Source organism: Eucalyptus grandis, chromosome 5 (assembly GCF_016545825.1).
Source record: "Eucalyptus grandis isolate ANBG69807.140 chromosome 5, ASM1654582v1, whole genome shotgun sequence".
NCBI lineage: Eukaryota > Viridiplantae > Streptophyta > Magnoliopsida > Myrtales > Myrtaceae > Eucalyptus > Eucalyptus grandis.
Window position 1 is genome coordinate 61,342,895 of NC_052616.1, and position 13,882 is coordinate 61,356,776.

Here is a 13,882-nt window from a genome sequence, read left to right on the forward strand (position 1 = left end):
AAAGTTAAGTGAGCATTTTTTTTTTTAGAATAGTGCGGAGCATTTACAAAGCTTTTTTATACTTTTTTGGTCGGAACAATTTATAAAGTTCACTGCTTATAGTTGTCGCGTTATCTAGTATATTAATTTTAGTGATTGACGATAAATTATAGCAAACCTACTCTTGTTTCTAGTAACTTAAATTATTATAGTTATAATAATAATCATGCCGACAATCTCGTTCAAGAAGTAGATTTAACCGCGACAAATCCGAGCGGACAAGGTCAATCCAAAGTTCCATACGTGATGCGACCTTCTTTAGACACAAGGTTCCAAAGAAAAGACAAAATTTGCGCAAATTTTCAATCATGTGATTGATTCTTTATCCCGGGTACAAAGAGCTGATTAAAATTAGTTGATTATTTTCAAATAATTTCTCGTGCCAACAATCATCCTCATACATCCACGATGATGTTCAACTTATTATTTTTATGGATTGTGAACAATCATCGCAACTTCCAGTAGCTTTCTCTTTCAGCATGGAGAATATGATATGATATCTTCATTCCTCCTTCCGTCAGCTGAAGAGATCCCATAAGAAATATAATATTTCCAATTTCATAAACGAATTCAAAAACCGATTTCCATCATCCACACCTCCATTGAAGCTAAAAAAAAAAAAAAAGCTCATCTAAAGCATCTCAAATTGGCATCGCAAGATGATTTATTTACGTCAATATCGCAAGTTGCATCGACTCCTTCCACGTCAACATCGCAAGTTGGCATCCATTTTGGGCTTTGAGGCTGTTAACTACATGTGCTCTTTTACACATCAAATTGATTTATTTATAGGATTTTTGTATGACATATTATTATTAACGGATGGTAAATGGTCCTTTTAGTCAATGTCATTGAAAATTTCGCCTCTATTAATGTACAAATAAATTTTGAATCACTTATGGGACAAAAGAATACATTATTTTGAATCGAACATAAACTTTTCACATGCCGAAACATATGTTAAAGTCAAAGCTTATTTCGATGATCCAGAATTGCAAAATTCGCCACGCAGTACAGATGATTTATTTCCATTGGTATATCAATGGCCGTTGCCCTAGCAATGAACTCAAAGCAAACAACATCCTGATCAAGACACGGAACAAGGAGGCATGTCTTTGGGTGGTGGCAGCACCTTCTGATGTTTTTTCGCCCCATCTCCAACGACAATGACTGTGTCCATCCCCCAGCTCGCATGGCGTTCCAAGTGACAGTGCATGAACCACACCCCTACGAGCAGCCGTAAAAGAATAATCTGTCAAATGTATTCATATAAATGTCTAAATCCGTGTAAACTATATGTTTATATGCGTTTCTATCTTTAAATCATATTACCTGGATTATCGGCTTTGAATCTAATGGCTGTCCACCCATTTTTGGGGAGTCCAACGGTGTTAACGTAAGGCGGATTAACTGTATTATACTGCGATACATAGGAGTCGCTGAAATTTCCATCGCCCATTCCAACGACATAAAAGCTATAGCCATGTAAATGCATGGGGTGATTCTCTGCTGCTCCGAAATTGGTCCCCTGGAATCTTATTTCGACCTCCTCATTATAGTTAATCATCAACACTTCGGTGCTCACATTGGCAGCTTCTCCTAAGGCCGATACATTCCCGGTGTAGTCAAACACGAAAGGTGGTGTATCCGGAAAAGTTTTGTTGTAGACTCCTTGGAGATTGCTGCACGCACCACACGAACATAATGTTATCGACACATTTAGATGTTGAATTATGCCTTCACTTTAAGACAATGAAGGTTTAAACCATTTAAATTGGTTCAATTTGAACAATATTTAAGCCTAAATCAACTCTATCCGTCTAAGATACTAACAAATATGATCAAATTGGAAGGTCTAGTGATTTACGTACTTGTAGTATGCTTGGAGAATGCTAATCGATGGAGCCCAAAAACTTATGTTGTTCAAGCTTGCTGAATGCATGGCGCCTTGTGGACCGGTACATGTTGTATTAGCAGGACATGGCTGTTGATTCACGGACACTGCGATCGTAATGTTCCTAGTGATTTTGGTTGGAACCTTAGATGGATGTTCTTCACTGTTCAAACTCCTCAACTGAATAGTAAAGTTTCCAGCATCACTCTTGTTAGTAAAACCTGGAAGCTCGGGTAACAAAGGAGTCTCCGAGTGGTTATAATTGCCATTGTATTGAAATATCGCCCTCGTGACGTTGTCATTGGATGGGGCATTGGTATCAACGAATGGACTGAATACCATGTAGTAGCGACCAGGGGCTTGGTTTGCAGTTACCAAAACATCCATTGTTTGACCAGGAGTTATCATGAGGTAATTGGTCTTAAGTGGTTTCAAATAAGCTCCATCCATTCCGACCACAGTAAGATTGTGCTTGGCTATTCCGAAGAACATCTCTTCATTCATCCCAGAGTGGATGATCCGGAAGAGATATGTTTTTCCTTGCACAATTGTTATATTGTATGCCGACCCTACAAAAGATTAAAAAAAAAAAAAACCCATATTAGATAGTATTGTTATAGATCTTGATTAGTTTTAAGGAATAACAATTTTGCAAGATCTCATTTCATTAATATAGAGTAAAAAGGTTTTATTTCATTACCTATGAATACGAGCTTTTCTTTTTAAAAAATAGCATATATCACACATAAATACACACTAGAATTCATACCATTAGAGCATGGGTAACTATCTCCTGGTTGACCATTGATGGTATAGGCCACGGACAAGTCTGGATCACCTCCAGTTGCAAGAGCCTCATCGATTATAGCCTTTGTATCTCTCGCATACCATTCAGCTGCATGCCAAATTAGTTTTGTTAAGAAAAACAATTCAAGCTATTACTTGTGCATGTTTGATTAAGTGAAAAACTTAATTCTTTCATTTAAGTAGAATACCAATCACAATTGTGTGTTGTTCATCAAACTTGTAAGGGTAGTTGGTGTCATTGATAGGCAAAATGATTATAGGGCCGTGTACAGTAGCCCGTGTCCAATCGCTATGAGCGTGCCACCATAGTGTGCCTTCTTCTTCAGTGAGTATGACTTTCTGAAGGAAGCTTGAGTTCGTAGGGATTGGGCATTGCGTGATGTTCTCCGGGCCGTCAGACCAAGGATACCTTATTTGTCTCACTCCATGCCTGCATGTGTGGACAATATTAGGAAGGAGAGAGAGGAGGAGGGGGGGTTAAGGGTGGAGGAAGGGTGGTTTTATTTTTACCAATGAATAGTGACTCCATAGGGTCCTATGTTGGTAACATTGACATATATGGTGTCACCCTTGTGAGCACGGATCTCCGGTCCAGGAAACAGACCATTCACAGTCAATACAGAGCGATTTGTCTCACACAACATATTAATAGGTGTCTCCTTCACCTGCAACAAATAAAAAATCATCCTTTAAAATTTGACCGACAAACATCTTAAGTAATCTCTCTTATTAAATTGATGCCGAAGCGTTTCGGTGTACCGCAGCCTACAAATAACATTGACTAATTTACGGGCCGGCGTCTGCACTTGCTTCCAGAATAAAGACCCAAATGGGTTGGAGATCACTTCCCAAATGAACAAATAAATAAATTATACAACTGTGGATATTTAGGGATTACTACCAAACTTACAAGAAGATAAAATCATCAGAAAAATGCATGTAGTTTTGGTATATGAATGCTGTAATACTCGGCCTCGAGCATAGTCCAAGATCTAACTAGCTCCAGATCTAGATGTGAAGATCTAAAATAACATCAACGAATCATGAGATCGTAAAACTTGATACAAATGCGCTAGTAGTCGCTAAATGATCTGTATGGCCCAAAAAAGACACTTAAGAGTGCTCAACGAGGAGATGTTCCTACTTACCACGAAATCATAGTGGAGGACTTTGCCTTGAGCCATGCAAAAGAAAAGGGTCAGAGTGAACCCAAACCCTAGATATCTGCCCATCGTCTCTGTCTCCCTCTCTCTCTCTCTCTCAACAAGACAAAAACGAACTTCTATGAATCACTTGATCCAGAACAAAATAGGGGACTTGTGTTTCGCTCGGCCTCTTTCTTCTTGTGACCTTCACCTTCCACTAAAGGGGGCTCTTTATAGGGAACTTCTTTCGTATTTGGTTTTCTCTGTCGAGATGCTCGCTGTCTGCCCCACATGAAAACGAATTCGGCGGGTTTCCCGCAAAGACAGGTGTCCTCGACATTACAGCCAATAAAAGTTAAAGAAAGGAAAAACCAGCATTTGTCTTTCAAAGGCTTGTGCTCATTTTTCCCGTGTTTCCACAAAGAAGAAGAAGATCGGCTAAGGAGCGCTGCTGAGGAACGAGCCGATGAACTTCCCACGACTTACTTAGTCATGCGGGCAAGAAAGAAGAGAATTTAAAAATGCATTTCTTTACGCGCTCATCAACTGCTTCAAGACTCATTACCGATTCTCCTTTTGTTCTTTTCTGGAGACAATCGGCGTCAACGTTTTCGTGGAGGATTGCTCGTGAAAGAAGTTCCACAGCCACCTCCCCACGTTGTTCTTCTTGGACGGGTTGACCAGTCCCATGATACTTCGGAAAATAGAGCCCCTAGAAGTCGAGAGATATTCGGTGCAGCAGAGAAATCTGTATTTTCCAAATAAAAAAGAAGCATAAAAGAAAAATGTTTCTCCTTGTCATTTACCGAACACAGCAAACCAGGAGAAAGAAAACTCGTACTGAAGTCTAGTTTAAAGAGCCTTTTCGGAGCATATGTTTCGGTCAGGTTCAGCAATCAAAAAACTGAACTTTCTTGTAACGTGTTTAAACAAAAGTTTTACAAATCGAATCATTCCTTATAGTGTACGACTATCTTTTGACAAACTTTTAAAGCGTGTAAATACTTCTTTTCTCTTTTGCCAAAGAATTTGTAGATTATTGAAGTAAAAATAAAGCGCATATTACCATTCTCCCGAAGATATCTACCAATTTTCTATGAGATCTATAAGTTAGGGGTTTACCTAGACCGAGGTGTCTCAATTCCTTCCCGAAACAAAAACGTGTACGAAATCTCTCTATTGATCTTGTTCTTGATATACAAGCATCCAAAGTGGATCCAGCTTAGAGACATTACAAAAGCCCCTATTAATATATGTTAGAGAAGCTGACTATATATGATTTGATTAATGACACGTGGTGTGAATCATTAATTTGACTAGGGTTTTAGTCGTTGCGTTTATGATTTTGGGAGTCTACTAGAAATAGTGCTTTTATAAAAGTACTTCCCCGCCCAAAGAAAAAAAATTCACAAAAAATTATTCCCGTTAAAAGCACGCCTACACATTAGAAAGATCAATTAGAGCATAACACATTGATTATCTAGAAAATAATGTGTCCCAATCCGTATATCATATATCATTAAATAATACAAATCTGCCATTCATGATATGTTTGAGATAATATTCTATATCAAAAATGTCTGTAACCACACAGTCCATAAGATTTATCAGAATACAACATAAAATTTCCTAGAGTTGAGCCTAAAGTTGCCATAAGTGCTTCAAATTCTAACGAAAATGCTAGCCTAACAATGCCGTAAGTGCTTCAAACTAATGGTGCATTTTGAGTCTTTAGTATCACTTCAAAAGCAATAGGCTACAGAACATTTATTAATTAATTTAGCTTAATCAGAACAAAATTGCAAGCACTTTATGGAAGAGGGAAATGACCAATTTTGTTCCCTGCACAACAAAGACATCATTTCATGCTCGGACAAGAAATCCTAAAACACGTTTCGCACCACAAGCGCCATGATTGCAATTTCATATTTTCCTCGGACACATTCAATGTTCCAGAGCACCTGTGAGAAGTAATGGTTTACCTTTTAGTTAATTAAGGTGCTACGGAAAATTTCAAAATTTCCGTAAGACTAATGGAACTTATTATCATGACAAAAGAAGAAGAAGAAAATACGCGAGCTTATCATCAATGCATATAGTAATAAGACATCTTTATGATATAAACTGGAGTTTACCATGGCGATTATATAAAATGCCCTTATTGTTATTTAGGAATGTGGAGGAAAGATTATTCAAAGAATTAGTAGCATCAGTAACATAATCAAGAACCGTGGGCCTCAGAAAATGTGACATTCTAATTAAGTTGTAAGGATATAAATCCTCACAAACGTTCTAATTTATGTGTGAAATTTTCAACTTTCAGCCAAATTAATGGAGTGGTTGCTCTCCTATCACATGATAATAACAACACGAAGGCAAAACAAAGTCGGGAAGATTGAAAATGAGCTTACGTTGTCTTATCATCAAACTTGTTCTTGCGGAATTATCTTGCGTAATCGCCAATTAAAACATTAAACAAGGTCGCGAGGGGCAATTAGAAGATAAGCGTAACGTGGCCAACCTGTTAATCCCTATAATAGAGGATTAAATTATTTTGTGGCCTGCAGGGACCTTGTTCTTCAATTTATTATAATATACCGTGGGCCAACTAGGTAAAGTTGATCATGTTGTGTTTCATGTAATAATTATATTCGCTGTCTGAGACGCCTTTTCAGGTAATCAATGTAGAACTAGACGACATAAATGAGATCATCTCGATCCAAGAGAAGCCAATGATTCGGTCCAAGGTAGTGAAAAAACCTTAGACAAGAAACGGTGCATGAAAAAGCCGGATCCTAGGAGGGTAGATCGACAGATGAAACAACAGGCTTCTAGTTCGGTAAATGGACCAACTAGTTAGCGAATCAGGTCACCAATCACGATTAGGGTTTTGTTTCTTAGCAATTGTTGTGTAGAGATTTAACATTCTCGCTCTCGGCTCAGGCAAAACATTGCATGACTTATATATAGGCCATGTAAACGAAGTCCATATCTACTATTGATTATGTAAACTCCATAATTGATGGTTGAGATGGTATTGATTTGTGTGATCTATAGAAACATGCATATGATGACTTCTATTTTGTGGATGTTGTGTAATATTATATCAAGATGAGGATTAAATAGTTGTTTTCTTCGTTGCTCGTTTTTGACCCGCTAATGCGCGTATGGAACGTGCATCGATTAACTCGCTTAGAGATCGATCAGGAGTAGCCTAGCTCTGCCACTCCAGATGCATGCATGCTCGCCTTAGGCATTCCCTGTTGATTCCAGTCACACAGATGTAAACAAAAGTTATCTAAATATTTAAGTAAGAAATGATTATTTAATTTCTAAAAATTCTCCTTTATCTCAAAAGGATCTCCTCGAAATCAGCTGGTCACGGACGACGTTTTTTCTTGGGTCAAAATCATATATTGCATAAATCATGGCAACGTGTTTAGCACTCCTTCACTTTATTGTGCGCGCACGTGGCAATTATTACGTGCCTGGCGTTGAATAAGCGAAATCTTGTTACACGTAAGGGATTGCACGTGAAAAAGAACTTGCCTGGAGCTCTGGGAAAGGTAATAAAATTATGTGCTAACGGCAGTAAAATCATAGACCTTAGGAAATAAATTGTTAATAAATGATAGAGGAGAAGGTCTAAAGAAAGGTTGATGATATAACGTAACGGATTCGCAGGTATATGGTGTTTTTAGCGTCGTGCACGAAATTGGCTTTTATCTAGAATTATAAATCGAATGAGTACAAATGGGATAATTAGTATATACGTTCAAAATGTGTATAATTAATTGCTTAAGCCTTCCAATGTGTTTCCTTGGCTGGGAATATATAGTTAGAACCGAGCGTTGCTGGAGCACAAGATTAGAGTCCATAAAAGTAGTTTACAAGCGGAAAGAAGCCTGATTTCAGTAGTCCTGTGCGTCCATCGGCACGCGAACTAAGCTCGGCTCTTTTTATGAAATGGGGTGCATCCTATTCATATCTTGGCCATAATTTATATTATGTGGACTATATAAAAGACTTACGCGACATAACGAGTGAGAAGCCTGGTACACAATCGTATACGTGCAATAATTTGTTATCTATGTGGGAAGTGAGCAAGTTATATTAACTAGGCAAATGAGTTCTACGTGCACTCATAGGCTATACCATACGACATAAGTAAGTAAGAGTTGCATACGAAATTGAACTTGTGGAACACAAGACAAAAAGCTTACCTTTTGGTATTATAGCATTCAAAGTAGTCGATTGACAACTGTGAACACAAGACCTCTATGAGATGAGAGGGAGGCTATTGAAGAACCTCTGTGACTTGTCTGTTTGATACACAGAAATGATGAGTTCCATGGGTACATTTCTTTTCTAACTTACTGATACTCACATTCTCTGCACTCCCAATTAGTACAGTATATTTTTTCTTGCCCAGTACCTAGCAAAACCCTCAATCCAAATGAGAACTTGGATGAAGCCTTTTAAGGACTTGCTTAGGTCCGATTCAATCGACATGTGTGAACTCAAGACCTGTATGAGATGAGAGGGGGTTATTGAGAAGCATGATGTGTTATGATAAAAACGACCGAAGAGGAGAGCGAAGAAGATCGAGGCTTCACTGCATTTATAAACCAACTAGAGAAGCAAGCAGTACATCCGCAAACCTTGACGAGCACAAGATGTACTCCATAGTACAGTGTACTTTCCCTCACCGTCACTTGCAGTCCTCGACATCTTTTAGTTTAGATAACTTAACATAGTTAGCAATTTCTAGGGCAAAAGGGTAACAAACCCAGGAATTAGGGTTTGTGTTCTAGGTTGACTTTATGAGTAATCCTCCGATGGTCGTTTCTATTTTAACAATTTCCTTGACAAAAAAAAAAATATATGAACTTTTATCCGTACTAGTAAATTCCAACAAGTGCTAGTAAATGTCACAGAATTATCGTTAAAAAAAATGATACATGACCTTTTGTCCTACTTTTTTTCCAAGTAATTAGTTGGTAATTTACCCCACCATTATTGAAATTGCTAATTATTTTTGTGCTTTGCAAATTACCAATTTTTATACTAACATATCAAATCTTATTTGGATAAGTTACTAAGTTTTTGAACTAATTAATCCCTAATATTAAAGTACCAACCTAACATAGGAAAAACCGCCAACTTATATCAAATTAAACTACCTTAAGTTATAAGGTCTTGGTTGAGTTACTGGCCAATGTTTAATTGTCTTTATAATATATGAACGTATCTATTGAGTTCTCAAATTTTTCTCTTCTTGGTTAGCAATCTTTTAAATTTAAAATCTACCTCGACGACGTAGGTTGTCACCGAGACATCTGGAACCTCAGTTCTAGGTCGATCTACGGTTGACTCCCTCATACAGTTTGATCCAGGTGATCTTGGTGATATGCGCTTGGATCTTGAAGCAACGAGGGGTTGCAGTCGAGAGCAAAGGTGCAAATGACGAGATGTGAGCCAGGCTGGAGGCAAGTGACAAGTGATGTATGACAATGGTAGAGTGAGAAGGCCGACAAGGGTGGTGTCAGCCGAGAGGCGGGTCTGTGGTAGGCTGAGTGATAAAGAAAGGTGCTGTAGACGCACAAGGGTACTTTTGTCACGTGATTTTCTTAGGGTTTGTGGAGTTCATTTGGGTGTGGAATTAGCATGATCCAAATTTTATTGAGAAACGGAGAGACAACGGATAATTTTAATTATTTTGAACCGAATTTCGTGACGAATATAATTTGGTTAGTTAACATAAAAATAACATGTTTTAGCCAAATAGGGTGTGGAAATGGCAACATTCTTCTTTATACATTAAAAGTTTTTGTTTAAAAATGTTCACATCCATAAAGGTGTGCTCTTTTTGCTAGTAATACAGAGATTTTAAATCAAAATAGAGCTGTATCTGTTCAAAAATGCATATGGCAGTCGGACACCTATCTGCTTTAATCTCTGTCTAGCTTTAACTCCTCAAACTTGTTCTAATTATAATGCCCATATACCTGTATACTAAAGTATCCACCTCTGATTTATTCTTTATGTTTTATGGCCCAAATATATATATAGAGTCAGGAACCATTTTTTCTCTTTTGTCAATCAGTCAGCAACGATTACTTAAATGGTTGGATTAACTAATACATAATATGATATTTTCTTGGGTAAGATGACTGGAATTTTTTAATATTTTATATATTAATCAAGTCAGAATTGTAGATCTGACTTGGTCTCTGATAACGACAATTTACACTGACAAATGTCTGGGCATTGACAAATTAAAATGTGGCAATATGGAGAGTATGAATTTTAAACAGACCACGGTCCTTTTGTATTGACCTAAAACATTAAACGCTAAACCCTGATTTTCTTTTTTGCTCAACCTCTTACCAAGGAAACTTTTTATTATTTCCTGAAGCGGCACATATATTGAGGGATGCCTCTTGTTTCCTTGGCAAACCCGATGCAGTCCAACATAGTTTGGTGTGTTCACATTGCACAATGCCGCAGCTTATATTTTAGACATATATTTCTCAAAGGAAAAAATTGCACGTGGTATAAAGAAATAAGTAATTGCCAGTTGATTAGTTGTCATTTGTCAGGATTTGTGTACATTCAGACATTTAAATGGGTGGATATGAAAAATAAATAAAAAAAAACATCAGAGATATGTCCAAACGATTGCATGAGAAGGACGGTCTCGGGCAGGAAAATAGCGCACGAATTTCCTTTGTTATTGCAGAGTGATACTAAAATAAAAGTAGACGAGCCCTTTTAAATGATAAATCGGTTGCTATTGGCTGTGTAGGTTACACTATATGTCATTGTCATAAATCCTAAGCACAAGTTTTTCAACACGTTACTAAAGATCCCCTAATGATTTGTTTACGTTGATGCGTGAAGTGTTGGATAAATATTTGGTAATATGAAAAATAAGATTTATTAGAAATTTGTTGAAAAGGATGGAAAAAATAAGATAAAATGTCTTACGTGCAAGCTTAAGGAAAATTCCATCATTCGAAGAATGTAACCCAATGCAATAGACTCGAGGACTATCCTCTCAAAATATAACAAACCTTCTTCTTTCTTCCATTCAAAATAATAAAAGAAACAAAAACGATGCTATATATATCATCGAGCAAAGAAATTAAAGATATGAGAAGGGAAGGAAAATTATCTTTTTGATTCTATGTAGCTATTGACACCTAAATTTTGGTGATCAAATCATTTATTACATAGAAAATTCAAGATTGCATAGCATTTTTTTATTGCATTGAATTGGTGACAGATATGTTTGAATTGATGGTTCAAAGCTTTAATTTGACGAGTTGAACCAAGCCCATGAAGAGAGGGAATTAGCCCGAGCCCATTATTTTCTGATAATCGAAAATTAACTTATGAGGAATGGCGATATGATGGTGGATTTTTTTGTATATTTGTGCAATTTATTCATATATTCTCAATAAGGACCAGCGCGTGAATGAGATCTTGCAAGCTCATCTTTGCAAAACTCGGAATCGGGAAAATTCTATTACCATCACGAACATTTGGCAATATTCGGTCAATCTTTGGGTTGTTGGATGATCCAACGGAAAAGAATTTTTTGCTGATCCTATGAATGTAAACGTGCGGCGACCAATTCTCTCGTTTGTAGGAAAGAAAAGAAATAAAGGAAAGAAAAGGATGTGGATGGGTTACAATTTTTGCATGATCAAAGGTGGAAGGAAATTGAAAAAGAAATCATGTCTTGACCATGCAATATGTGATTTTGTTTCTTTCCTTGGTGGCTCATTTCCTTTGCATATAAAAGGGGCGATCTCTTTCGATCGGGAAGGGCGTCGGCAATTAAAATCCAAGAGTACATAAAGATACACGTGAGACAAGAAACAAAGAAGAGAGGTCCTGCACATGGACCAGGAGAAATCGTGAGTGCAGAGCTTGAATAATCCTCACGGCCAAAACAGGCAGAAGACATGTGCTCTGCCACAAAGAAGATGGCCACTTTCTGATCACGTGGAGAGGGAAAAGAAAAGGCTCGGGGAATTTCACCATGGATCTTCCTCAGTCTTAATCTCTCGTAGCATGTCCAACGAAGTTCTAGCGGGTTCTTTCTTTTCTTGAGACAGCATTGCCAATCATCCCACATCGAGAATCCAGTCCAGTGTTGACGAGATCCAGAGCCACCTCGTGAACTATCACAGCTCACCGTCGCCGTGTTAACCCGCAAGTCCACTGACCGCTGCTCGCCGTCCCCAAGAGCCTGTTACCACTCGACACCGTCCCGACAAGTTGTTGCTGCCCGCGCTCGCTGCCCCACGACATTCCAGTTGGCTGTGGGGCCTCGTCGCGCTAGCCGACCCAACGCGTGTAAAGCCACTTCACTCGCTGATGGTCCGTGACCGACCCGAGGCATCTTGTCTCTGTTGTGTACGTCCTTAGTCGAGTTCTTGGCCGTGCCAAACTCACTGACCCGACGGCTGGTCTTGCCCGCTAGCCTTGTCGGTGCAAGCTCTGCCATTGTTCACCATCTGTGGAGGTGATTGCAATCCCGGTCCGATTGCGCAAAGTCTAAATTTAGAAGGCAATATTCGGATTACGTAAAAACTTTGTCTAATTTGATTTTCGAATATTCCATTTCCTTATTTAACATATTTCAATACACATGTTCGAAGTTCATGATATATAGTCTTATTTGTAATCTCAAGTAGTCTTCTAAATTGGAAAATCTTCCTAATTTCACAACGTGCATATGATTGACAGTTCGATTTCATGCCCGAAATATAATTCGCAATTGCACGGAAAAATCACCAATTCAATCTCACACTTGAGATACGATTTGCGATTTTTGTTAAAATTGGCCAATTCGATCTCATACGTGAAATACGATTCATCAATTTACCATATGGATATCAATCATATTTTCCCGATTTGCTGTCATGTTGTTTGAATTGATTTTCTTTTAGAAAAAGAAAACCCAAAAAAATATATTTGGGCTAGATTAGATTCATTTTAGATATTGCTTGTTTTAAGGTTATTTTGCATGTTTAGAATAGGATATTTATTTATTTCGATTTTTTTAAATAAAATTCCAAAAAATAATTTAGGATGTTATTTTTTCCTTTCATTAATTTAAATTGCATTTTTAATTATTGAGTAATTTAAATATCGAAATTTAATTAAAAATAAAAGAAAATGTAAAAATTATCATGCACATGTCATGTAGAATTAGGTCATCCATTGCATGTCATATAAATGTGTAAATGTTATAATAGTTGCATTAATCTTTTCCTATTACTAAATTAGGTGATTTAATAAATGTCGCATGACATGTAGTTCGCATGTTAGGTTGCATGTTGCATGTCATTTTAGTTAAAATAATTTTGTACGCCATTGCATTGCATTGCACGTAATTTCTAGGCTTCATTTAAATAAAATAAAAATCTTGAAAAATATAGAGTGATTGCGTGTCTATTAAAAATCATATCTAGAACTGTTAATGTAAATTATAATCCAATATTACAGATGCTTCCGTTGTTATGAGGTAAGTCCCATAATATATTTAGTGCTTCATTTGGATGTTAAATTGGTGATTTGCACACCTACATGATCACCTCATATGTTAAGAAAGTAAATTAAAATCAATTCAAACTGCCTACAAAACATTTTTGTTTCGAAATAAAAGAGAAATGTACAAAAAGGGCGTTAGAAAAATTTAGCATAATCAAGTCTCGAACTCACAATCTCTAATTCGCAGAAGTAAAGTAAATCTCCCATTACTTTACTTGGTTTCTAATCGACCCATCAAAAATTCCAACCCATCAAAAATAGATTAATAGCGGCTCTTAATTAAAAATTCATTTGCATGTTAAGAACATAAACCTAAATCGTGAATTGGTATGGGCTTGGGAGAGCTTAAGCTAAGTTGCTTAATAGTCCATTAGCCAAACGCTAGGTAATACACCCGAGGTTAGGTCGCGATAGTATCTTTTTTCTTTTA

At 37.2% G+C, this 13,882-nt stretch overlaps 1 protein-coding gene across 1 annotated transcript; it reads right to left on the minus strand.

Moving 5' to 3' along the window:
- Positions 1 to 995: 995 nt before the first annotated feature.
- LOC120293831 (laccase-14-like) lies at positions 996 to 4,630 on the minus strand. The gene is made up of 7 exons (XM_039313601.1): positions 3,889 to 4,630; positions 3,251 to 3,405; positions 2,929 to 3,170; positions 2,703 to 2,828; positions 1,911 to 2,502; positions 1,372 to 1,721; positions 996 to 1,266 (listed from the first exon to the last, which is right to left on the minus strand). Exons 1-7 carry the CDS (start codon positions 3,970 to 3,972, stop codon positions 1,127 to 1,129), a joined length of 1,689 nt encoding a protein of 562 aa, XP_039169535.1. The 5' UTR covers positions 3,973 to 4,630; the 3' UTR covers positions 996 to 1,126.
- Between the last annotated feature and the right edge of the window lie 9,252 nt (positions 4,631 to 13,882).

What these genes read in the sequence shown, in the direction of transcription:
- LOC120293831 (XM_039313601.1), bottom strand. Translation starts at nt 3,972, where the DNA reads ATGGGCAGATATCTAGGGTTTGGGTTCACTCTGACCCTTTTCTTTTGC. An exon ending in TAGTTACCCATGCTCTAATG is followed by an intron (nt 2,503 to 2,702) that starts GTATGAATTCTA and finishes AATCTTTTGTAG; the next exon opens with GGTCGGCATACAATATAACA. An exon ending in ATTCTCCAAGCATACTACAA is followed by an intron (nt 1,722 to 1,910) that starts GTACGTAAATCA and finishes TGGTGCGTGCAG; the next exon opens with CAATCTCCAAGGAGTCTACA.